Source organism: Phocoena phocoena, chromosome 4, assembly GCF_963924675.1.
Source record: "Phocoena phocoena chromosome 4, mPhoPho1.1, whole genome shotgun sequence".
NCBI classification, from domain to species: Eukaryota; Metazoa; Chordata; class Mammalia; order Artiodactyla; family Phocoenidae; genus Phocoena; species Phocoena phocoena.
Window position 1 is genome coordinate 11,648,368 of NC_089222.1, and position 25,447 is coordinate 11,673,814.

General features: G+C 49.9%; 1 protein-coding gene across 1 annotated transcript in view; it reads left to right on the forward strand.

Moving 5' to 3' along the window:
- The window catches only part of RFTN1 (raftlin, lipid raft linker 1), a 194,732-nt gene extending 169,779 nt beyond the window's left edge, over positions 1 to 24,953 (forward strand). Inside the window, exons 7-9 of the mRNA XM_065876692.1 lie at positions 14,356 to 14,459; positions 16,845 to 16,926; positions 24,546 to 24,953. Of these exons, the coding sequence (XP_065732764.1) occupies positions 14,356 to 14,459; positions 16,845 to 16,926; positions 24,546 to 24,953 (594 nt within the window). The remainder of the gene's footprint in view (positions 1 to 14,355; positions 14,460 to 16,844; positions 16,927 to 24,545) is intronic.
- The last annotated feature ends 494 nt before the right edge of the window (positions 24,954 to 25,447 follow it).

A 25,447-nucleotide genomic window follows, 5' to 3' on the forward strand; every position in this document is an offset into this window, starting at 1 on the left:
CTGATTGCTTCCAGCTTTAATAAGCTGGGATGCATGGGTCAACTATTGCTTTTAAGTCAGTGACCTCTTTGAGGCAAAATTATTAAACATCCTCTTCAGCTATGGTGGAAGGGGGGATTCACTTGGCAAATTAGACAAGAAGGCTCAGAAGCTAGTCTAATGAGGCCAAGACATCTGTTCTTAAATTTTTATAACTTTTTTTTCTTATTGCAAAAGTGATGCATGGACAGTTCCTCAAAATGTTAAGCATAGGTACCATATGACCAACCCAGTAATTTTACTCTAAGGCACATATCCAAGAGAAATAATAGTAGCATTATTCATAATATCCAAAAAGTAGAGACAATCCGAATGCCCATCAAGTGTTGAATAAATAAAATATGTACAATGGAATATTATTCATACAATGGAATATTATTCAGCAGTAAAAAGGAATGGAGTACTAATACATGCTACAACACAGATGAACCTTGAAAACATTATGTTAAAATGAAAGAAGCCAGGTACAAAAGACAACGTATTGTATGATTCCATTTATATGAAATGGGCGGGGTGATTAGGCACATCTATAGAAAGTAGATTGGTGGTTGCCTAGGGGTGAGGGTGGGGGCAAAAAGAGTGACTGCTAATGCGGACAAGAATTTGGGGGGGAGGTGATGAAAACGTTCTAAATTTGTACTTTGGTGATGGTTGCATAACTGTGAACATATTAAAAACCATTGAATTGTGTACTGTATATAAACAGGTGAATTTTTAGATATGTCCATTATTCTTAAGGTGTTTTTAAAAATTGATACATGTAATACATGTAATTGAAGACAATACATGTAATTGAAGACAGTTTAGAAAATACAAATAAGGAAAAGAAAGCAAAAATCATCCCACTTTCATCATAACTGAGAAGACAGTCGCATATTGGTGTGTATTCTAGTATGTATTCTGTCTGTATATAGACAGAAAAATATATTTGCATATATTTTTTAAAAATGGGATTATTTTGTTCACACTCTTTCTATCTCATCATTTTAAATGGCTGTAGAATATTGGTATATGAGCCATCGTATTTTAATTTATTTAATTAGTTTTCTGTTGGTAGATTTTAGATGGTTTCCATTTTTTGCTCTTGTACATCATGAATATTCTCTAGCTTTATCATTGTGCTTCATATCACATTTTGGCTTACAGGTCCATACTTTTTAAAGCTAGCTATTTTGTATCCCATGGAAACAAGTTTTACTTTTGATTTCACCTTAAAAATGCTTGATGTTGTCCAGAAGGGTACATGGGTCAAGAATGTGAGGATCATCACAAAGACATCACCCTATTTCAAACCGATTTAGGGCTTCCCTGGTGGCGCAGTGGTTGAGAGTCCGCCTGCCGATGCAGGGGACGCGGGTTCGTGCCCCGGTCCGGGAAGATCCCACATGCCGTGGAGCTGCTGGGCCCGTGAGCCATGGCCACTGAGCCTGCGCATCCGGAGCCTGTGCTCCACAACGGGAGAGGCCACAATAGTGAGAGGCCCGCGTACCACAAAAAAAAAAAAAAAACCGATTTAGGCTACAAAATTGTGCAGAGTCACTCTCCCATATGAAGACAAAGTCACACTGAAAGAAGCAGGTAGACTTGTCTCTATTAAATGATAGATGTTTTGTTTTCCAGTCTGTATCAGTTAGTTCTTGCTGTATAACAAACCAGTCCAAACTTCACAGCTTCAAATGACTGTTTATTGAGCTCATGATTCTTTGGATCAGCTAAGCAGTTCTTCTGCTCTGAAGCAGTTTAGCTGACCTCTCCTGGGCTTTCTCATACATCAGGTGATGGCCAGAGGATCCAGGGTTGGCCTCACTCACGTGTCTGACAGTTGGCTGGCTGTTGGCTGGGGCCAGAAGGGCCTGTGTATCTTAACATCTAGTAGGCTTGCCCAGACTTCTTCGCAGGAGGAAAGTCACAGGGTGCCTGAGAGCCCCAGTGTGCTAGCTTGCTTACTTCCTGCTTTGGTTTGTATCATATTTGTTAATATCCTACTGATTTGTTAATATCCTGTTAACAGCCAAAGAAGGTCACACAACCAAACTCAGATTCAAGAGGTGGTGAGATAGATATTATCTCCTGGTAGGACCATCTGCACCAAAGTGCAGGGGCACAGATGCAGGATGGGGATGGATTTGTGTGTGGCCAGTTTAATAATTTTACCAATCTTTGCTAAAGCATCCAGTAGCCTTAGTGGTTGGTGACCAATGTGGTTCTGCATTTAATTTTCATTCATGAATATACTTCCAACTTCCACATACAGAAAGGTCAGAAGGATGGTACCACAACATCCTGGCAGATTAACTCCCATTTTGAATGGTAAACTCACGTCTCATTAGTGTTGGATGTGATTTACAGCAATTTTGATAAGATTTTGAGCATATAAGACAGCGGTGGCAGAACCTACCCCAGAAATGCTAGGGAAGGTGCATTCATTCATTGACTCATTTTGTGCCAGACACTTCCCTAGTTGCTTGGGATTCATTGAGAGTAAGACAAACCCCTTGCTTTGTGGAGAATGCATTCCAGTGAAGGACATAGTAGTAAATAGATAAGCTAATCAGTGTTAAGAAGTGATCAGTATGATGAAGTGATACTGCAGGGGACAGGGGGAAATAGGGGGGTTTTCTTCAAGACCCCACATAGAGTTGGCTGATCTCGCTGAGGCTGTTTTCATTTTCTTGACCTTGGTTTTCTGTTCATCAGCTCCTCCTTTGGTGGGTCACAACCCAGATGCTGATGGAAACCCAACAGTGCGTCTGTGACAGGCTCTGGTGCGTCTATCTCCAGGCTGTAGTGGAGCAGGAAACCAGAGAGAGTGGAAGAACCCTGGTGACAGGGGAGCTGACAGTCAGGGGTCTGACGTGTCCTGAAGGCTGGATATTCCCGCTAGTGGTTCCCAGCACCTCGGAAGCCCTAGTCGAAGTCCCCTTACCAGGAGCAGGGTCCTCAGAGGACACACCGAGGGACTCGTGCAACATAATTTGGCTTGAGGGGGAGGGTCCACTTAGCTTCCTGGTAACCATGGCAACAAGAGGCTAACAATTGGGTCACCACCGAGAGAATATTGACCAGAGAGAATACTGACCGAACGCTGAAGTGGGACCATGGCCCCTTGAATTTACCAGATGGAGAAAGTCAGGAAGGGAAAATGTGTTGTGCTGAATGTTCTACAACGTTACTGTCTTTTCAGAGCGACTGTGCTTTGTGGCTCTGAGTGCTGCTGGGCCGCCCAGCGACAGTGGAATAACCCTTAACTTCCATTGCCGCTTCTGCTAGGATTTTGAAGCAGCCTTTGTTCAGGGACATCATCTGGGCTAACGCTTTATGATTATTGGTAAGCCGTCAGGAATCCACTGTAGTGGAAGGTGATAACTTTGATGTAGTTTTAAGTTCGAGAGTTTTTGCTGACACATGTCCCCACCCCCTCCCCACTCCAGAGTAAATCCCTTTTAATTATATACTGTGGGAAAGCTCCTTTTAAATCCTCTTTTTTCTAGGTTGTAGATACGGTGAAAAAATAAGAAAGGCTAAAACTATGATCCCTCATATTGTCTAAAGACAAAGTGACAGATCCCATTTATTCCCAGAAAGTCTAATTTCCTCTCACTCCTCAAAGCAAGCGGAAGGGACTTGGCAAGTCCCTGGATGGAGAAAATGTTTCTTGTTTAATTGTTATCAGACCAAGCTGTTTCCAAGTCTGCCTGCCGGAGAGGATGCGCTCACCCCGATGCATTCAGTGTGTGTGTGAAATGTCAGCTTCTGGAGGTTGCAAGGCTCGCGCTCTCCCACCGTGAGGTCCCGCAGAGCAGCCCACAGGATGTAACGGCTTTGAGTCGCTTAACTGCTTGCGCTCAGAACGGCAGCAGCATCTTCTCCTACTAATGGTCAGGGTCTGCCCCAGCCGTGCCCCCTTAACCGTGAAACGTCCAGCATCTTTGCCTGCAGCGTAATCTGGGAGCCCTCTACTGTCACGCACCTGGCGTGGTTCTCACTCTGTCGAGCAGGCACCTGTCAGCAGGCAGCTCTGATGCGCGCATGCATCTCCTGTGTCTCCACCCCATAACCCCTAACCCCTCTCCCGAAGCTGTACATCCCAGGACCAAATCACCTGCCCGGCCTAGAACCTGGAAGAGTGATATCTTGCACTGCAGGTTTGGTTTTCCTGCCAGCTGGGCATGCGTGGTACTCTGGAAGAAGCCCGGACAGCATCTCGAGCGAGCACACTCTCCCCCTGCGTGGGTTTTTAATCTCTCCCTCCCAGGGTAGGCTGGTGGCAGTGTTGGGCCTCACGGTAGCTTGTCGTAAGTGAGACTTCAGGGCTGCGATGCCACGCCGGGTCACAATGTATCTGGCATGTAGGAGATGAGGGCGTGGTGTGCCAGCTTTGAGAGCGGTGAGAAATTAGAAACCCCGAGCTCCATTCAGTAGTAGCTATTACATTCTATTTCTCTCTAATCAGATGAGGTGACTTTCACTCCGATTTTCCTCCTAGAGGTTTGCTGGGTTATTTGGCTCTCCCTAGAATAATCATAATCTATCAGCTTCTGCTGTGGAATAAGGCACCCCGAAGCTTAGCGAATTGAAATAACCAGCCTTTATGGTTGTAGTGAGTGCACAGGTCAGCTGGGTGATTCTGCTGATCTGGGCTAAGCTCCTCTAACCTCACTCTACTTCCGTGTCACTGGCTGGTCGACTGGCGTCTCGCTGGTCCAAGATGGCGTCTCTCACGTCTGCTAGTTGCTTGGGCCACATGACTCATCATCCAACAGGCCAGCCTGGGCTTGTTGGTTCCCTGAGAGCAGGTAGAAGCAGCAAGGTCACTCGCGGCCTAGGCTTAGAACTATAATGTCACACCTACCATATCTGTTGGTCAGAGCAAGACACAAGCCCAGCCTGAACTCGAGGGGTGGAGGAGTGGACTCTGCCTCTTTATGGGAGGAGCTGCAGAATGCCGTAAAGAGGCCTAGAGGCAGGGAAGTAATCATTGAGGCCATTTTTTGCAAACAGTGTATCTCAAATAATAATAACAGTCATTATTATTATTTTGTTGGGCTCTCAATAGGGCTGCAGAGTTTGTTGCCTTTCTTGCATGGGAGAGAAAATCAGGCAAAGATGTGAATTAACCAGCAGGGGTGGGTAAATAGTCCTAGAAAAGAAGCTTTCCACACATTGCATGTATTTTCCTCTGCCCCCTTTTCTATATCTGAGAGCTAAGCTTTTTTCTTTTTTAAACGTATTCTCTTTGAACGTTATGAAAGCCGAAGTTGTCTAAAATGAGACGGACGGCTTTCTTAGGCTCTATTATGTTGGCCTAATTACATATCAGCAAAATGTTTTTCTGGGGCATTGTGTGTAAAACAAAGAGGAAAACATCTCCAGCCGGCCCCAGCATCCTTGCCCCTCCCTCTGCTGGCAGAGGCAGTGGTCCTGCAGGAGGCCTGTGGGGGGATGGGGGCCAGGAAGGCAGGGCTGCTGCAGCTGCCACTGGCCTCAGATGGATTTGCCCTTTCCCCAGAGAGGACGAGTGGCACAGCCTCCCTTCCTCTCTCCTTCCCTCCAGCACACCTCATGGTGGCTTGCATCTGGGGAGGGACTGTATGTTTGCTCTCCCCACCCCCTGGACCGGGATCTCCTACAGCAGGAGAAGAGGCTCACACATCTTCGCTTCCCGGGTGCATGGCACAGAACCAGGTTGACTGGATGTGGAGAATCATAAGTGAATCGTGGTACCTGGTATAGTCGTGCCCTTGGCGATACTGAAGGACTCAGTGGAGTTTTCTGCAAGACCGCCGCAGTGTTACAGCCCCTACTTTCCAGTTGATAAATGAAGATGAAATGTTCCTTCTTTCCAGCTTGGCATTCCCCTCTCCTGCCCTGTCCTTGCATCTCTACTTTCTATCACCTGAGGGCATGACTCTTATCTTCCCTGTGTGCCGTCACGGCCAGGGTCTCTGCTGGCCATGGCAATGTCAAGGCAGACCCCAGATTTCCTGAGAACATGTTTACATGCCAGCCACTTCCCTCCTGAAGCATCCTGGCTGTGGTCTCCTGAGACCTCACGGTCTATCCAGAGATGGTTTTTCAGGCTCCGTGTTGCTTGCCCTCTCAAGACATTAGATGGTGTGGATCTTTCTTCTTAAACGTGTTTCCTACCCTGGGCTGCCCTCCAGCCAGTTCCTCCCAGTTCAGGGCTCTTTATCATCTTCTGCTCTCCCCGCCCCAGGAGACCCAGTCCTCAGCCAGCCTCACCCTCCTTGAGTTGTTCTCCACACGTATTGGCCAATGCCTCCAAGTCTTCATTTTCATCTAACCTTTCCCTGGCTTTAGACTGTGTATGAGTGCCCTATTGCTGCTGTAACAAATTACTACAAACGTAGTGACTGAAAACATCACAGATTTATTCTCTTAACAGTTCTGGAGGCCAAAAATCCAAAACGGGTTGTAAGGGATTATAATCAAGGGGTTGGCAGAGTTGCATTCTTTCTGGGAGAATCTGTTCCTTGCTTTCAACTTCTAGAGGCCAACCTGCTGGTGGCCAAGCACCCTGCCCTCTGTTCCCATCCTCACCTCTCCTTACCTGACTCTGACCCGCCTCCTGCCTTCCGTCTAAGGACCCTGTTGATCACATTGAACACACCTGGTTAATCTCCCCATCCCATGATCCTTAAGTTCATCAATCCGCCGGATCCCTTTTACCACAGAAGGCAACCTCTTCCCAGGCCCCAGGATTTAGGACGTAGACATATCTGGGGGGAGTGAGTGGGCATTCTTCTTTCTACCATAGGAATCATTCCCTCTCATTGTGGTCCTTGGCCCATATGCCTTGGTTCAATACATGAGCAGCCATTACCCATTGTGTTGTTATGTAGCATTATTTATTTAACAAGCCCAACACTGATTGACACAGGTGGTGTCCAGTGTTTTGCCATTGTGAGCAGTTCTCCAGTGAATAACTCTGTACATTTGTCATTTTTTTATATACAGGATCCACTCCCAGAAGTGCGGTTGTTGGGTCAGAGGGTACATGTATTTGTAATTTTGAGAGATACTGTCAAATTGTTCTCCCTGAGGTTGAATCAGTCCTCCTGCCAGCCATGTATGAGAATACTTGCCTCCCCACAGCCTTGTCAGCTAAGTAGTTCTCAGACTTTGGGGGTTTTCCAGTATGAGAGGTGAAACTATGATATCACAGGGTAGTTTTGATTTGCACTTCTCTTATTGTGAGATTTAGTATATTTTCCTCTGGTTTATGGCCATTAGAATTTCCTTTGCTGTGACTCTCTTCCTAGCCTCATCCCATCTTAAAATTTGGATTTCTTTTCTTATCAATTTTTAAGAGCTACTTTTTTGACTGTAATTTGAGCTACAAATAGTTTCCCATCTTGTCATTTGTCTCTTGCCTTTGCATAGCTTGTCGTTTGTCACGCAGTAGGGGTTTTATGTCACCAAATTTATTATTTTTTCTTTATGTTTTCTGGATTCTAAGATGTTTAGAAATGGCTTCCAGTAGGCCCTTTAAAAATTAATAAAATTGTGTTAAATGTGGGGAGTTGGACATAGGTAGCTATTTCTTCTCTCTTATGAAAAATCCCAGTGAACTGATACTAAAAGAATGATAGATTTATTTGTAAATTTATTTGTAATCCCCAAATCAGTACTCTTGGTGCTTTCACAGTCACTTGCAGATGTATACTTAGTGGCAAAAAAAAAATTATGTTGCTGACATGCATGTTCCCAGCTAAGCTTTCTCATTTCAGCTGTCATGCTGTAAACAAGTGTCCTGTTCGCATTTCACTTAGTGCCACATTTTTCACACGCTTGTGTGTTTTGTTGGTGATTTCACTGCATAAAGTTGCCCCCAAGCACAGTGGTGCAGTACTGTCCTGTGTTCCTAAGAACAGGAGGGCTGAGATGTGCCTTATGGGGCAAATATGTGTGTTAGGTAAGCTTTGTTCAGGCGTGAGTTACAAATCTGACCAGAGGCTAACAGGAAGCTAACCCTGTATTTCCCCAGGAACAGTGGTTCAGTATCTGCTAATTCAGTGTTTGTGGCAACGTTATAGAACAGAACTCCCACAAATAATGAAAAATGACTTTAGATGATAGATAGATAGATGGATAGAGATATAGGTAGGTAGGTAAGTAGGTACGTGGATGGATGGATGGATAGGAAGATAGATGATAGATAGATAGAGACATAGAGCCAGATAGGTATATAGATAGGTGGATGGATGGTTAGATAGGAAGATAATAGGTAGATAGAGACATAGAGAGAGACATAGATAGGTAGGTAGATGGATGGATGGATAGATACCCACAAGAACAAAAAGATTGGAAGAAGAGAAAGTGGTAGATGTATGATTTCAACAGATTTTTAGAAGATGGAAGGTGCATGGAGGAAGGCTGATTAATTTAGCAAAGTAGAGGAAGCTGCACCTGGATGTAGAAGGGATCCTGAGGAAAGCTCTGGTCTTTGAAGCCTAAATCACTGCAGGATGGTGGGATGTGAACTGCAGAGCTGAAAACTGAGGCATTGTGATGAAGTCCTTACACAGTGTGGTAAGATCCCTGGCTCCAACCTCTGTCTTGTGCAACCTAGTGACTGCGGAGATAATTCAAGGATCAGACGAAACGACTTATAGAAATAGAATATATATATCCGTGAAACAAAACCAAGATGCTATAAAAAAGAAATGCTCAAAAGAGAAGAAAGAGCTTTGGGGTCTGAAAATAGGGCACCAGAACATTTTAAAACATACAAAAAGACTGGAAAACAAAATAAAGGACATCTTTCAGAAGGTAAAATTTTTAAAAAGTAAGAAAACAGGGGGAAGGAAAGGTAATAAAAGTAACACATCAGTCCTACGTTTCGACTAATAGGAAGTCCAGAAAGAAAGAAGACAGAAATGGAAGAGAGAAAAATTATCAAAACAACAAAAGAAAACCAAAACACTTTTCAGAGCCAAAGGACAAGAATCCTTTGAGTGCAAAGCCATTGAGTGTACAGCCCTTTAAATAAACACACACACACACACACACACACACACACACACACACGAAGGCATGTTGTGAAATTCTGGAACTTCATGGGGAAAAATATCCTAAAATCTTCCAAAGCAGCACAACAGGTTACACTCAAAGTATTAGTAATCCAAGTAGATATCACTATAGCAATACTGACAGCTAGAAGCTAGTGTAGCAATACTTCTAAAGTGTTAAAGAAAAAACAGATTTCAGCCTACACTTCTGTACCCAAACTTAGTTAAAAGTGAAGACAAAGACATTTTTAGGAGTGCGGGGATGCCAGTAACCTCCAGGGCATTGTTTCCTAGGGAGCCACTAGAGGATATGCTCCAGCAAAATGAGGAGGAAATCAAAACAGAGAAGACACCAGCCATAGACAGTAGTGGAGGGAGAACACAGCCCTGGGAAGCATCCACACCAGATTGAAGCAAGGGTACAGAAAGTTCCAGAAATTATGTCCCCAAGTGGAAAAAAGTAGAACTAATATATTTAGGTACATGGGATAGTTATTGATGGGCAGGAAGAAGAAGTGTTGGAACATGTGGAATGAATTAGTGATGGGTTCATGTAAAACCACACAGATGAAAAAAACTGAGGCCACAGTTAACTCCAGGAAAAATAAAGGACTTAATAATAGATATATTTAAATATTTAATATAAATAATATTATAATTATAATATAATAATATTATATTTTATATTTAATTATAATAATAAATATATTTAAGTAAATATATTAATATTTAAATTAATAATAAATATATTTTTTAAAAAAAAGAAGGTGTGGTCACAGTACATTACTTGACCCAGCAATATTTGCAATAACACAAACACAGACTTTTGATTTAATTAAAGTTATATTCTAACCATTTGGGGCATCAAGAAAGAGAAAGTAAGAAATGTGAATGGGAGCTCTAAGCCTTCATTTCCCATGGTAGGAAATCAATAGATACCTAAAATTGATAAGTAAGGAAATAGTATATAAACAGGCCCTGCCAATTAGTGTTAGGCATTAGTGCTTCGGTAGCAATTTTACAAAAGACTCTTGCAGGCCTCCGGCTTCACATGCCCTCTCCGGGAAGGGAAGGGAAGGGAAGCACCCAGCTGGTGGCTGTCTCCAATCATTGTTTCAGGTGTGGAGACCAGCCCAGAAGTCCTGCATACTTTTCAGACATGGAAATTGAATTCCTCTCTTCATTCACAGTCATGAATAAGGAGCAAAGTATCATCTTTTAAGCTGTTTTTCTCCCAGATTCTTCCAGAATGGAAACAAGAAGAAAAGAAGAGCACACTGCCATCAGGATACAAACTTTCTCACTGTACCAATGTGTTACCTCCTAATATTCCCCTGCACAAAGGATCTTTGAAAGGATCAAAAGACACACGCATTTCTTAGTAAACTCTACATCGTGTTGTTCTGTTTTGGGAGGGTAAGGGAAAGTTGTGTCGGATGCCTGTTTCTTTAGTGGATTTGCAACTACGGAGAAATTACAGGGAACAAAGGAAAAAGAGCCATAAATACAAACGAAACGCTTTTACACAAGTCAAAGAACCACAGGACATGCTTCATTTTTTTTTAACACTCCAGGTGTGATCGGAGATTACGTATCCACACAGGAGAGTGGAGAGTTAATTAAAATTTTTGCACCTGTTCCCAGAAAGAAATGTCTTTTCGTTTGATAAGCGGGCTGGCTTTGGAGTGCTGTTTGTGCTTTTCTCTCCTCACTGGAGTGTCACAGAAAAGCAGATCAAAGAGAGCCTTCCATCCGATGCGTTTCCGACCACCTTTCTCAGCTAATGGACTTGAAAGCCTCTTCCACTGACTGCATGGAGTTCATGTCATATTTTAGAAATGTCGTCTTCTGACTGTGTTGATAATATGCAAACCGGCTTTGATAGGTGCTTGTGGAAAACCACATTAACCGTTAATTAAATCAAGACCAGCCCAGAGGGTTGGAGTGGGAGAGTCTGGCAGAATGAAACACCTCACCCCCTACCATTTGTATTTTACTTTTCAACCCGTCCTGTGACAGCCGGCTGGGAACACTTGTGATTGAACTCTCAGCTCTCTCAAGCAGGGTCATGTTTTGCTGTGTTTTCGCTTCTTCCTTTTAGTCTTTATGATTCTGTACCCTCTGGCTGACATCCCCTACCTTGAGGGGAAAAGCTGTTGGGGAGAAATCCTGCCGTCTTTCTCTTTAAGATGGTGAATGAGGGGAATAAAATAGAGCAAAGCAGAAGCAGCCCTTCGAGGCCTGTCTGGGCAGGCGGGTCAGGCTGCCTCGGGGGTGCCCATTGTCCTGCCGTGCTGGGTACCCAAGGAGAAAACCCGGCCGGGGCACAGGCACCAATAAAAGGACTCCATCCTGCCACTCAGGGCTTTGTGAGCACCACGCTTGTCCTGGTTGCCATGGTGACTGTCTGTGGCTGGTTTGTCGGAGTGCTTGATAAAGTGGGAAGGTTATTCTTGATAGACCCAAGTAATCTTAACCTTGCAGAGCTTGAGTGTGGATGTACCATTTTCTCTCTCTTCTCTTTAAATCAGGAATGCAGGGATGGGGGCACGGGTTCTCAGGATAAAGCTGCCACAGCAGGTGGTGAGGGCCCTGCCCAGCACAAGGGACACTGGCCGTAACTGGTCTGGAAGGGAGGTCCCGTGTGTCCGGAGACCAGCAGAGACAGGGGTGGCTGGGTCATCCGCTGCCGCCTCTGGCCTGAATGGGGGCTTCAGGGACGGGGCCAGAGTGGGGTTGCCTGTCCCTCTCCTGTCAGTTGGTTGTATTTGTACCTGTCTCTCCTCTCTTTTCCTTTTCTTCCTGCTCCCCTCCTTCATTAACTCCCCTTCCTCTCCTCCTTCCCTTGCCCCTTGCCCACCCCCCTTCTTTTGTCCCCCCACCTTCTCCCCTTCCCCCCGCCATTGCTTTCTGCTGAACCAGTATTAGTAACAGAGCAGAGCCTTTCAAAGTCCCCCGACTTCTCCCCTCCTGGAGGATGAAAGGAAAGGTAACAGCTTGCCTTTCGAGGAAATTCAAAAGTTAACAGCTGATCATTTCTGGCCACAAAATGGCAGACTCTTTTCTGTCATCCGTAGAAACCTAATTGATTATCTAGGCAGTACTTTTCAGACTTAGCTGCATCTCAGCTACTGGGAGCACTCTAAAAAAAACAGAGCTACCGAATCATCCAGCAGTTCCACTCCTGGGTATGTATCCGAAGAAAAGAAAACACCAATTAGAAAAGATACATGCACCCCAGTGTTCATAGCAGCATCATTTATCATTGCTAAGATACAGAAGAAACCCAATTGTCTATCAATAGATGAATGGCTAAAGAAGATGTGGTACATATACACAATGGAATACTATGCAGCCATAAAAAAGAACGAAATAATGCCATTTGCAGCAACACGGATGGACCTGGGGGGTAGTATGCTTATTAGTGAAATAAGTCAGATGGAGAAAGACAGATACTTTATGTTTCCACTTATATGTGAAATCTAAAAAATAAAATGAATGAATATAACATATCAGAAACAGACTCACAGATATAGAGAACAAACTAGCGGTTATCAGTGGGGAGAAGGAAGGGGGGAGGGGCAAGATAGGTAAAGGGGATTAAGAGGTACAAACTACTATGTATAAAATAGATAAGATACAAGGATGTAATGTACAGCACAGGGAATATATATTTTATAGTAACTTGATATGGAGTATAATCTATAAAAATATTGAATCACTATGGGGTATGCCTGAAATTAATATAACATTGTAACTCAACAGCACTTCAATTAAGAAAAGAAAAAAAAAACAGACCCCTGGGTCCCACCCCCAGAGTTTCTGATTGTGCAGGTCTGGGTGGGGTCCCAAGGCTCTATTTCTAACAAGTTCCCAGGTGATGCTGCTGGCTTGGGGACCACACTTTGAGAACCACTGACATAGGCCAAGGCTTACTTTATATAGTTGAGGCTCCCCAAGGGTACATTGGTTGCCCAGTAGCCACGCTGGGATGGATGCCCAGTGATAGGAGTTTTAAAAGCCATTGGGAGAAGCAGGGCTGGTTGTTCCCTCATGTCTCTTCTGGCCCCTGGTTCTGTCCCCAAAAGGCCTCCAGCAGGACAGCCCCTTGCCGTGGGCGGTCCCCTCTGAGCAGCGCCGCTCCCCGGGTGAGCCTCTTCTCAGCGCTCCAGGCCCCTCGCGGTCTGCCATTTGTCTGTGCTGGGGTCCCCCCTGGAATGCCTCTTCCCCAGCTCCGCCTGTCCATCTCCACCCAGCCCCTGAGCCCCAGGAAGCCCTCCCTGACCACAATCGCACCATCTTTTTGCTAACAGTCCAGCCTTATGGCCCTGCCAGTGGGTTGTTTTTTATTTCGGTCACATGCGTGTTTGTGCCGTGGCCTCTCCTGGACTGAACTCCAGCAGCAGGACTGTGCCTTCATTCACCTCCGACCCACCTGGGCTCCCAGGTACTTGCTGAATGAGTCCTGTGGCGGCCTCCGCTGGAAGGACTCTACACACGTCAGCAGTGTTTGAAGCCATTACCAGGAGCTGACCGAGCAGAGAGTGGGTGCAGAGTCTACGCAGGGAGGGCTGGGGCTGGAGTCGGAAGTTAGCCTGCCTCTCGAGAAAGCAGGATGTGAGGCCCAGGCTGGCGGCCTCACAGTGGGATTGTCTCCCTGTGGGGGCAGGACTGGGTTTTTAAATTGAAAGGCAAGCGTCAGTCCCCTCCCCCCACTCCTCCCTGATTCCAAATGAAACACCTTTCATCTACTCCTTTACGGCGGGATGTGTAACACAGGTGAAGCTCCCTGTTTGTGTGCACGTGCAGGGGTGTGTGTGTGTGTGTGTGTGTGTGTGTGTGTTGCCGCTGTGGCTGGATGCAGATGACTCGATCATTTGTCAAATGTAATTTAACTCCCCACAAGATGCTCTGAAACCATCCAAGCAGTGGGTGTTGTCATGGGCTTAGGTACGTCTTGGAGGAGAAGTGATGGTGTTTCTTCAGTGAAACTCACAGGAAGCTATTTGTCCAGACAAGAATAAAACAAAATGAATGGATCAACCCTTTGGCTCCATCTCTTTGCCGACTGCACAGACTGAGTCGGGACTGGAAAGAGATCCCATGTTGGCAGTTGGGCTCCAAGCTCTTGAAGCATCTTTGGAGCTGGAGTATGGCCCCAGGCTACAGGGCATCCCGCCCCTTTCTGCTTTGTTGGGTTGGTGGATTGGACGATCCCCTCTCTGTCCCTCAGACGTCATTGGCTTGAGGCAGCTGCAGCCCTGACTGTGGCCTTTCTCCCCAGGGTGTCGAGGTGCAGACAGACTACGTGCCCCTGCTGAACTCTCTGGCCGCCTACGGCTGGCAACTCACTTGTGTGCTGCCAACTCCAGTCGTCAAGACAACGAGGTAAAAATAACCACCATTACTGTTACTGAACACTTGCACTGTTCCCCAGAAGCTCTTCCGTGCGTAACTTATTGAATCCCTGTGAGTCTGGTGCTGTTACATCAGTTCTCCACCTGGGAGACGGCAGGGTCAGGATTTCAGAGTCTTAACTACCCCCCCACCCGGAGCACCCCTCTTCCCACGTTGGGAGCCTCGGCCAGTGAGCCATTGCTGCCTAGCCTGTCACCTGGGCTGAGGGGACCCAGGGCTCTCAGATGCAAAAGAAACTCAGCATCTGCTGTGTGCCCCGTGCTGGGCTAGGCAGGCACGTTGCTGGCGCGCATGCAAAGTCTCATCTAGTCCTCAGAAAATCCTGTGAGGTGAGGTGGGATTTTTTTGGTTTTATTTAACTGATTTTATAGCTGAGGAAAGTGTGGCCAGGGAGGTTGAAGCGCTAGCGCAAGGTCATGTTGCTGGTCAGTAGCCCCACCAAGGGGACGTGAGGCCCTGGAGTCTCAGCCCTGGCTATGGCCCTCCCTACGATTTCACGTTCATGGTCGTTTGTCCACCCTCAGCTCTGCCTGCCGTCCCTTGAGCCCGTGGGCTTATCCTAGTCTTACGAACCCTAAAAGCCCTTCCATCTGTCTTTTGGGTTTGCTATCAAGCTGGTCCTTCTAACTACCTGTGGGGTGGTAAGCATAGATGTGGTTCCCATTTTACAGATGAAGAAACTGAGGCTCAGAGAGGCTCCATCACATACCCAAGGCCACACAGCCAGCAAGTGGCAGAACCCGCGACTAGACCCTCAGTCTACAACGGGCCACCTCTTTGCTGACCTCTGGGGGTACCCCCTCCCATGGCCCTCAGCCCCACGCTACCTGAGTCCTGCTGCGTGCTCACGCCCGCAGGTTATGGACGGCCTGTGGCAAGCCTAGTGACCTGGGGGACAGCAGGCAGTGCAGCCCCAGAGCACAGACAGAGGCAGGAGGGTGGGCGCCCATCACTGCCTCTCCTGGGCCCTCATCACGTCCCCCACCCCCCGGGTCTGTGCAGCTGCAGGAGCCAGTCTGCAGCTGCCCTTGGGCCCTGCGCCACCGGGAGATTTCCGTACTGCTTCTTGGCCAAGATTTCTGTGGGCACAGGGTGGTGCCGTGGAGGGGAAGGAACTCCGGATTTGTGACCCGGAGCTTGAACCCAAGTCCTGAGTCGGCCGATTGCTGTCTACCTTGGTCAAGTCCACGTAGCTTCTTTGAGCCAGTTTCCTAGTCCATGCAACTAAGAATGCTGCCTGCCTTGCATTCCAGAGGACAAGAGCCCCCCTGAGAATATATCTGAACGTGAAGCCCCCGCTGGCTCTGTGCTCGCAGCCCGGAGGGTAGGGACGGTCTCTCTGTCTCAAGCAGTCCCACATTCTAAATAAGCCTCCATGATCCTCCACCTTCGTGGCCTTAAATGACCCTTGCAGTGGAGTGGAGAGTACATGGGACCGGGCAGAATCCCCACTGTGTGACCCCCGGCCTGCTCCTTGACCAAGCTGAGCTGTCCTGTCCTGTCCCGTTGGTGGAAGTAGGGGTCCCATTGTTTGGAGCGCCGGGTGCAATCGCCCAGCCCGGCTGGAGCACAAAATAGAAAATGCTAGTGTCCTCTACCTCCTTTCCCTCCAGCACCCCACGTAGTGACACATCACCTCAGCAGAGAAGACGTTTGCCAAATAGAGGTTTAAGAAAGTGATCCGAAGGCGCGGGGTTCGCGGTGGCCAGAAAACAATGATCTCTATCACAATATTTCTAGCACCTTTAAAGGCAGCTCCTTGAGAGCCTGCCTTCCTGGGAGGAAGGCACACCCCCTGTGCCATAAAAATGAATAGTGCCCCCAGCCCATTCGTTAATGCCAGTTCCCGCTGCTCACAAGGGTGACTCAGGGTGACTCAGGGTGGTGGCCGGGACCCATGCACAGCCAGGCCCTCTGCCCAAGCTCCTGTAATCGCTCAGGTCCTCACTGGCCGCCCATCCCAGGCCAACCAGGTCCCTCCTCGGCCTCATTCCCAAAGAGACTTGGAAGAGGCCTCCACCCTCTGGTATTCACTGAGGCCACTTTGTCATCATTTGGCCAAGATGGTAGCTGTCATTTCACATCACGGGAAAGGGGGTTTTCAGCCAGGAAGCTGCCTTTCAAGGATGCACACAAAGGTTTAGTTGGGCCCCTGCGATAGCAAGCAAGCGTGGGGGGCCTGGGGGTGGGAAGGTGGGGGGCTTCTTGACCTCCGACCTCTCACTCTCGAGCGGCCACCTTCCTTCCCACGGGCAGCCGGCCTGGATGAAGTTCAGGATGGCGGCCTCCGTGTGAGGTGCGGGGCTCCTCTAGGTATAAAGGACTCACTCATTCTCAGCTCTGCCTGTGTTACAGGGAGGGGAACGTATCCACCAAGCAGATTGTCTTTCTTCAGAGACCGTGTCTACCTCAGAAAATCAAGAAGAAAGAATCAAAGGTGAGTGACCTTGGCTGCTCTGTTTTGCTCACCAGAGCCCAGGGACACCTGAGCCCCTCAGTGACGTGAGTCACATCCGGGGCAGGTGAGGGCGCCGGAGCGCCGGAGGGCCTTGTCGCCGGTCTCCTCCTGCGAGGATGCTCAGGCCACCAGCATTCACGAGGCTGAAGGGGGAGTGGGAAGGCAGCTGCAGTGTGACTCGGGCTGGGACGGCCGAGCTCACGCCCAGCTTCTCTGTATCTCTTAATCTCGTTACAAGCTGGTTGACGCCCTGCCCTGCCCGTGGGTCCCTTGGGACATCAGAAGTTTGGGGAGCTTGGCAGAGAGAACCTGCCAGTCCACATTCCCCACAGACCCCGCCCTGCAGGTTTGAGTGGCAGTGGCTCGTACAGACAGAGGGCATCTCCCCTGTGGAGTGAGTCCTCAGTCCAGGCTGTCCTGGAATGGCCAGGGGCCTTCCCCCTCTCCCTGGACGTCACGTGAACTGTCCCAGAAACACAGTGGCACTGAGAGACGTGGCCGTTCTCAGTTTTGCCCGCGTTTCCTGAGACTGAGGCCAAGTCCTCCCCTCGTGTGACATGATTCCGGTGCCTCACACCCCCGTGTTCACGGTCACTCGGGAAGAGAGTCGAGGGAACCTGCCAAGCGCCTGGAGCCAGCTGGCTCCGCCTGTGACGGACAAGGCCACACTGTGGGGCAGAGCCCACCAGACCCGCCCGTCCCCTCGCCGGGCACCATCCCCAAGCTCCCCACCCGCGGTTTCTCTGCAGCCAACAAATCCGAGGGGGGGCCCCTTGTGGGAGGAACGCCAAGGAAGTAGCTCCGGAGCCAGCTGGGGTGCAGTGCGGAGGAAGGGCTCTCCAAGCTCGGAAGATGCCAGTGTGACAGGTGACAGCAGCAGAAGACCAGAGGCAGCCACCGAAGCCACCGTTGCCCGCCAGGAGCAGCCGGCCACCAGCTGGAAGACAGATGGCCCCGGGCTGCCACCGGCCACAGCTTTGCATTCACGCAGGGACATTCTAGCAGCACCGCTGAGGTCTCCCGCCAGCTTTTGCCCTGACGAGGAGGGCGTGGTGCTGCCTTTTCCTGCCAGCGCGTCCTGGTTGTGGTGCCAGCAGATCCCAGAGGACAGACGGGCGGCTTGATCCTGGTGAAGGCTGCACGTCTCACCCAGGGGACAAGCCAGCGGAAACCCGAGGGCAGGGAGACGTTAGGGGTAGAGCTTTAAGGCTGCTGTAAGAAAGTAGAACAGCGTACCTCCGGGGAAATCCAGGGAGGTGGGAGTCAGCCTTTTCTGGTCGGTAGAGACGTCCACCGCAGTGAGCTGCCCGGACCCGGGCAGACCTGCTCATTCCAGGGCTTGGGGTGACAAGCACTGTTCTCTGTGTGACCTGGGCAGGCCACCTCACTGTTACAGCCCCAGATGGGGGGACTGTAGCATCCCATCACCCCCGGCATCCACTCCTCGCTCAGCTGACGGGTCATCGTCCTGCTCCCAGGAGACGGTGCCCCCCCCACCCTTGGCCACGGCTCCATCCTCACCGTGCCCTAGACCCCGCGTCACTGACACCGTTCATACCCTCCATCGCTCGAAGCACTGTTTTCTCTCGGCTGTCCCACCACTCTCGCCTGGTTTCCCACCTAGTTCCTCATTTCTAGCCCCGTTTCTCCCCATTTTCTCTCACCTCTTCCTTAGAAAATCTCATCCACCCCCAGAGTGAGAAAATCTCACTCACCACCTCTGTGTCAACGAGTCTTACCTCTGCATGTTCAGCCCTGGCTTCTCCCCTGGGACCCCAGCTCCACCTGCCCTGCGGCTACTCACCCCACCCCCCGACCTTAGAGGAACAGCGCTTCCATGGCCCAGAGGCTCCCACACACCTAGAGGTCGCCCTCGGTGCTTCCATCTCCTTCCCACCATATTCAGTCTGTCCTTAAGGCACATCTGTTTTAGGTCCTAGACACTCTGGAACCCCCTCTTCTCTCCATCACCACCGGCCTGGACTACTCCTCCGATCTCCTGATGACAGGTGTCCCCTTCAGACATGTTCTCCACTCAGTGCCAAAGTGAACTTTAAAAAAAAGTAAATTGGCTCGTGTCACTCCACTGCTTAAAATGGTTCTAAAGCTTTGGGTTTTTCTTAAGATAAAGATGGAAGCCTGTACGGTGGTCCACATAGCCCTGTGGGATCTGGCCCCCGTCTTCCGCATTCCAGCCACTCTGGCCTTCATGCGCGTCCATGCCCCTCGCTGCCACAGGGCCTTTGCTTGGGCAGTTCCTCTGCCCCAGATGTTCTCTTCCTTTGTATTTTTTTGGGGGGATGGTGTTCTCTCCATTTAGACCAAGCCAGGCTCCTCTGTGATTCACTGGGAAGAGCCACGTTCCTCTCCTCTCTGTTTCTAACTATTTGTGGTCAATCCTCCACCAGTAGAATCAGACGTTCATTCTGTGAGAACAGACCCTTTTGGTCCTCACTGTCGTATGCCCAATGCCTGGCTTTTAGTTAGTACTCAACAAATACTTGCTGGATCAATGAGTGAATAATCAAACTTCTGAGCCTGAGACATGCACAGTATGTCTAGCGCTGAAATTTCAGACAAGAGATTGCAAGATTCAAACATCAAGGATGCAGCATATTTAGTCCTCTTTAATCAGCCAAGTGGACAAAAGCCTCCAGTCAAGACCTTTCACCGTTTGAAAGAAACCTCTCTGTGTACCTCTGAGTGTGGCTTTCAAAGCAAATATTAACCTCCTTGGAAGGTAACAGGTGATTTCTACGACACGGGAGAAGTCTGCCTTCCCACTAAGTTACTTGAAGTGGAGGCAGATACGGACGGTTTCTTAATGTGTGAATGAAATCACCAGCCCTGCTGACGTGGAGCTCTGGACACACACGCTGCTGTAAAGCGGAGGATTTTTCCTTTTCTGCACGCACTTCTGGCATGGACCGCTAGTCGGGTTTTTCTCAGTTTAGGTACCGGCAGTACACTCACGTGCCACACACACACCCGGCTCAGGAAGGCCCATCCACCCTGCTCAACGTGCAGCTGCTGGTTGGGTTCAGAGACTCGCCCTGGAACTGCTCAGGCTGTGATGCATCCTTCAGGCTGTGGATGCTACAGTTCTCCCCTCAGAGCCTGCGCACGGAAAGCTCTACCGCCTCGGATCTGAAATACAGTCGACCCTTGAACAACGTGGAGGTTAATCCGAGTGTAATTTGTAGTGGGCCCTCCGTATCCAAGGTTCACTGACCCGAGGATGCAACCAACCACTGACCGAACAGCACTGTAGTTTTTACTCTTGCCAACCATCCGCGTGTAAGTGGACCTGCATCGTCCAAGGGCCAAGTGTAGTTTTGGTTGTTCCGTAAAGACTGTGACTGTGTGACTTTGGGCAAGTTACTTAACCCCTCTGAACCTCTACATGCTCATCATAATAATGGTGCTAACAGTGCCTAATGAGAGTACCGCTTTGGGGATTCAGGGAAATGGGAAAGCTCGTCCCAGTGTGAGACACTCAGAACATTTAGCTTTTAGATTATATAGACCCTGAGTTCGGGCCACTGCTACTTCCCTGCTTCATGAGAATGCCCTCTTCAAAAGGAGAGAAGGAAAGGAGAAGACTCCAGCCAGAACCTCCGGGTGACCTGGCTGCAGCACCGGGACAGCTGTGGTGGCTTGGGGACCCCGGGCAGCTTGGGGAGTCAGTGACATCACCACTCCCCATCTGAGGACACAGAAAACGGTGCAGTCCTCGAAGACATTTGGCTTGGCAGATTTTTCTGGGATGACTCCGAAGGACAGAAAAACATTGGCTGGAGTAGTTCCCATCCAGCTCGGCATGGACAGTCCCAAATCTTTCTCTGCCCAGCAGCCCAGGCAGGGTCCTGAAGAAGGTGGCTGGTGTGCCCGCCACAGGCCCTTTCCGGTCTGTGTCCTTCTGTCGTATTATATCAGGAGATCAATGCAGTGTGATCCTCTACAGGAAGCTGGATATGGCCAGGCACCCGAGGAACCACGAGTCTGTTGTCTATTTATAGCAAGAGCAGCCTCTGAGAGGACATCGGGTTTGCATTAGAAAATAGCCAGGGTCCAGGATGGAGTCTGGCACAGGTAGAATGGGCACAGCTATACACCGCCCACCCGCAGAGGGTGCTGTGCCCATCCACTACGGTGTGGGTTGGCCCCCGGGGTGTGCACCCAGACCTGGGGGCAGGGGCAGCTCTTTTGGAGATGAATAACTTGCCCAAAGACAGACAGCTAACGAATGCCAGAACCGAGGTTTGAACCGGGGTCTTAGCCACCACACTACGTGTAATGCTTTGGTGTCTTAGCATTTAGGGCCTTTCAGCCGAAGCAATCTCCCCAGTTTTCTGGCAAAAGTAAAACTTCCTCTAGCTTCTCTGAGAGTTGACTGCCTCTCGGATCGCTACATATAGGCCCGTTTGACTGGCCTTTTTCTAAGAACATGCAAAATGCAGAGGGTCTGTTTGGAGACATCCATTAAAAAAAAAAAAAGGCTCTTCCATTTGGGCTGGGATTAAAACGCAGCAGCTTCTGCGCACGACAAGGCAGCAGTTATGAAGCATGATTGCCTGGTACCCAAGAGCTGGTACCCAAGAGCCATGCCGGGCTGGCGCTGGAGGCTGCAGCATCTGTGCTGAGGTCAGAGGTCCTGGTCCTGCACTGGTGCTTAGGGGTCCCCAAGATGCCTGCTTGGCAGTGTCTACTGAAGTGGGTGCCTTTGGGTTGGGGTCTGAGACACCACTTCACCTGCAGAGGGGGTCTATTGTTGCAAACTCATGGCTTGGGTGGAAGAAACTCAAACTACCCCCAGAGGGAAGTCCATCAGCCATCGTACAAGAGAATCCCCAAAAAGGAGTGCCCTGGGGAAACCCAGCCAACGCTGTAGGTGAACTCATTTGGGATTTGCAGGGAGGGCGGGTGGAGGAAGACAGGATAAATGTTAAATCCTAACCTCAGCACGCACTTCACTCTTTTTCCTCTTCTTTGATGGAATATTCAAATTTACCAGTCTCGTCCAAAAGGGGCTCAACACACGAACCCCAGGTTGCGTTCAGCCTCGGAGCCCTGAGTGTGTTTAGGCAGATGTCTTATTTGAGGAAGTAGACTTCTACCACCGAAAACGCCACAAAGTTGGCAGATTTTTAAGAATTCACATAGCACATTTTTGCTTCTTCCTAGCAAAGTACTCAGATTTATCTATGCATGGTAAAGCCTTAGGAAATGGTTTTCCACGGATGGTGCAACTGCCCTCCCGGGCTCCCCTCTCTAGGCTCGCCAGAAGTCATTCGAACGGATGGCTCCCTTTATTTTTCTTTCAGTCACAGAATGGCTTAGATTTAAGTCCATATTTGGTGAAACCAGTGTGCCGCGACTCAAGTGGAAAGAAATGAAACGAAAGAAAGAAGTGGAACTTCAAGTGCAACCACGTGTCCCTGGGGCCCGGAGCTGCACCTGCGGGGTGGCCGAGGCCCTTGCCCGGGGTCCAGGCCCCCGATTCTCTTCCCAGCAAGACCCGTCTCTCCCCGGGGCCTCCTGACTCCAGTCCTCCCCCACCCAGCACTCTCGGGGCTTCGCTCTTGTTCTCCGTGCTTCTCACAGCTGGGCGTGGCACGTCCCCAGGACCCTGTGGCTGGTGTCACCCCAGGTGTGCAGCATGCAGCTCCAGGCCCCTGAGTCTGAGCACCGGGGACCGGGGCCCCAGGATGGCAGGGCTCAGAGGGGCCTTTGCTCAGGAAGACTGGGGGACCCCTTATGTTTGGGGAGTGGAAGAAGGCCACAGTTCTCGCTGCGTTGTTACCCAGGAGTGCATCCCTCTCTTGTAAACACAGGGACCCATTTCTCCGAGTCTTCCTTTACTACCCTTCACGTTTCTGTGTCTGCTGGAGCTCATTCGCCCGGATTTATTCCAAGCACACAGGCTCCCAAACTGTCTTCCTCCAGAGCAGCTCCTGCTGTCAGCAGACTCAGCAGGACTTTGAATTTTTCCCCCTCTTTTCTTCCTCAAATTAATTTCTCTTTCTGGAGATCAGCCAGACCTGATGTGTGGATGCACCAGTAACTCCTCACTAAGCCCCAAGCAGTGTTTTGACTCTTAAAATTTCAGGACCGGCTCCCCTGAAACAGGGAGCTTGGCTAGCTTGGCCGGGCTCTGCCGTCCTTCCATTCATCCATCTCACAAAAGGTTTTGAGCACCTTCTCTGTGCCAGGCTCCATGCTGTATCCCAGGGATGCAGGGGTGCAGAGGACAGATGGCATCCCTGACCTTCTGGACTCACATCTTGTGTCAGTAATGGTAACAGCAGACACACGGGTATATTGTGTGCTGGGCACAGTGCTAAGCCTGCTATGTGGATTATTGCATCATTGAATCGAAATAAATACCCTCTAAGGCAGAGTTTGGCAAACTACGGCTCTCAGGCCAAATCCGGCCCACTGCCTGTTTTTGTAGATAAAGCTTTATTGGAACACAGTCATGCCCGTTTGCTCACGTGTTACCCATGACTGCTTTTGTGCTATGGCAGAGTTGAATGGCTGCAACGGAGAACATAAGGCTGCAAAGCTTAAAATAGTTATTACCTGCCTCTGTACAGAAAAAGTTATCGACCCTGATTTAAGTTAGAGTTACTCCCCCCGTTGTATAGATGAGAACACGGGCCAGTCTGGGGCGGGGGCGGTGGACTCTTCACGTGGGCGGATCCCTCCACGGCTTTGATGTGACCCCGTCCTTGCCCAGCTCTGTTGCTGACTGTGCGCTTGATCCTCTCTGAGCTCCATAGACTTCCCTGTCCCACAGGGAAATGCAGGTGGGGCTCCCTGGGAAGCAGCATCTGAGATGGATTTGGATGCGGTTTTAGGGGGAGTGCCCTCGGGAATAACACCTGTTGGGGAAGGAGGGCGCAGGAGTGGGCAGAGGGAGATGTTGGGCTGTTATCGTAGCTCTGGAGCAGGGATGGTCTTTTAGAGTTGCCCAGAGTTGGAAACAGGAGGATGGGCCGTTGTCCACGCCTGGACCAGTCATCGGTCGTAGCTTGCCCCTGGAAGGGAGTGAGACCTTTGGGGAGGTGGCCGGACTCAGAGAGGAGCTTGGCTGGGGGCTGTCAGCCTGCCCATCCTACAGGGGGACCTGAGCACCCGGGTTCAGTGCCCTTCTGGCTGGGGTGAGCTGATGAGGTGGTGACCAGTGCGTAGTATCTGTAGCTGCTCAGAGTGGAAAGGAGTGGCCGGAGCCCTGGCACTTAGGAAGAACAGGCCCGTGTCCCCTCACCCATCCTGGTCCTCCAAACGATAAGATTTCAGCACCTTCTTTCCCAGGCCTTTGGTATGGGGCCAGCTGAAAGAAATACCCCTCGTCCCCTACAAAACCCTGGAATCCACATCTGAAATACACGCCATGGCAGGATCAGCAGGCTCTGGGTGGGTGTGACATTTGGGCTGTGATTCGGTTTGGTGCCAGGAATGCCCTGCTCCGGGAATACCGGGCATTGCGTCTTGCTGCCAGAGGTGACGTGGGAGTGAATGCAAACAAACATCCAGGGGAAGCTCTAGATTCACAGAGGATGCATGTATTTATCCCCATCGTCTCTGATTTCTAGTTTCAGTGGCGATTCTCCCGAGACGAAATGCACAACAGGCAGATGAGGAAATCCAGAGGTAAACTCGGTGCCAGAGAAAAGCAGCAAGCAGAGGAAAATGAGAGGAATCTAGAAGACCAGTTTCCCAAAGCCGGAGACGTGGAAAACCGTGTGCTGGGGCTGCAGCAGGAGGACTGGGCCTCCGCGGAGGTGAAGGTCCCCGTGCAGGCGGAGGTCCCGGGAGAAAAGCTGTGTCCTGACGGCCGGCTCTGGGTGGAGGCTGGGGCCGTGCAGAACGGTCCCTTCGGCCACAGCCCCGCCCCGGCAGGGGGCTGCACTGGGCACCCCGGTCCTGATCCTAGAGAGGATGCCGGGGAGGGGGATGCTGAGGAGATGGCTGCAGAGCCCGCAGCAGCAGAGGACAACTGAGGCTCAGCAGGCGGTGCTGGGGCGTGAAGAGCTGGCAGACCTGGGGCACAGTGCCAGCTGGGCTGGGGGCTGATGTGCCCTGGTGTCACATGTTACCCTTCGGCTTGGCTTGACCTCTCCTTGCGAGCTTACCTGAGCCCTCCGAGGAGGAGCTGGCTCCCTGACAGTGTTGGTTTCTGCACATCCATTTGAAATGTGTCGTAAGGCCCTGGTGTTAGAACACAAGAGGACAGGTTACTTCCAGACATGCAGGCTGGAGGCCCCGCCCCGGCTCCACACCACTCCTCCAGGGAGGGGCTGGGCCATCCAGTGCCTGGGCCCACCCCCACCCAGAGCCTCCAGGGGGCCTTTGGGCCAAATCCCCGTGCCTCCCTGTCTACAAGTCAAGGCTGAGTTGTTCATCCCCACACCCCGAGATGGCCGTGTCCAGCCCGTGCTGTCTGCTGCAGCTACTTGGTGATTGTAACAACCCCTAGTGCCCAGTCGGGCTGCCT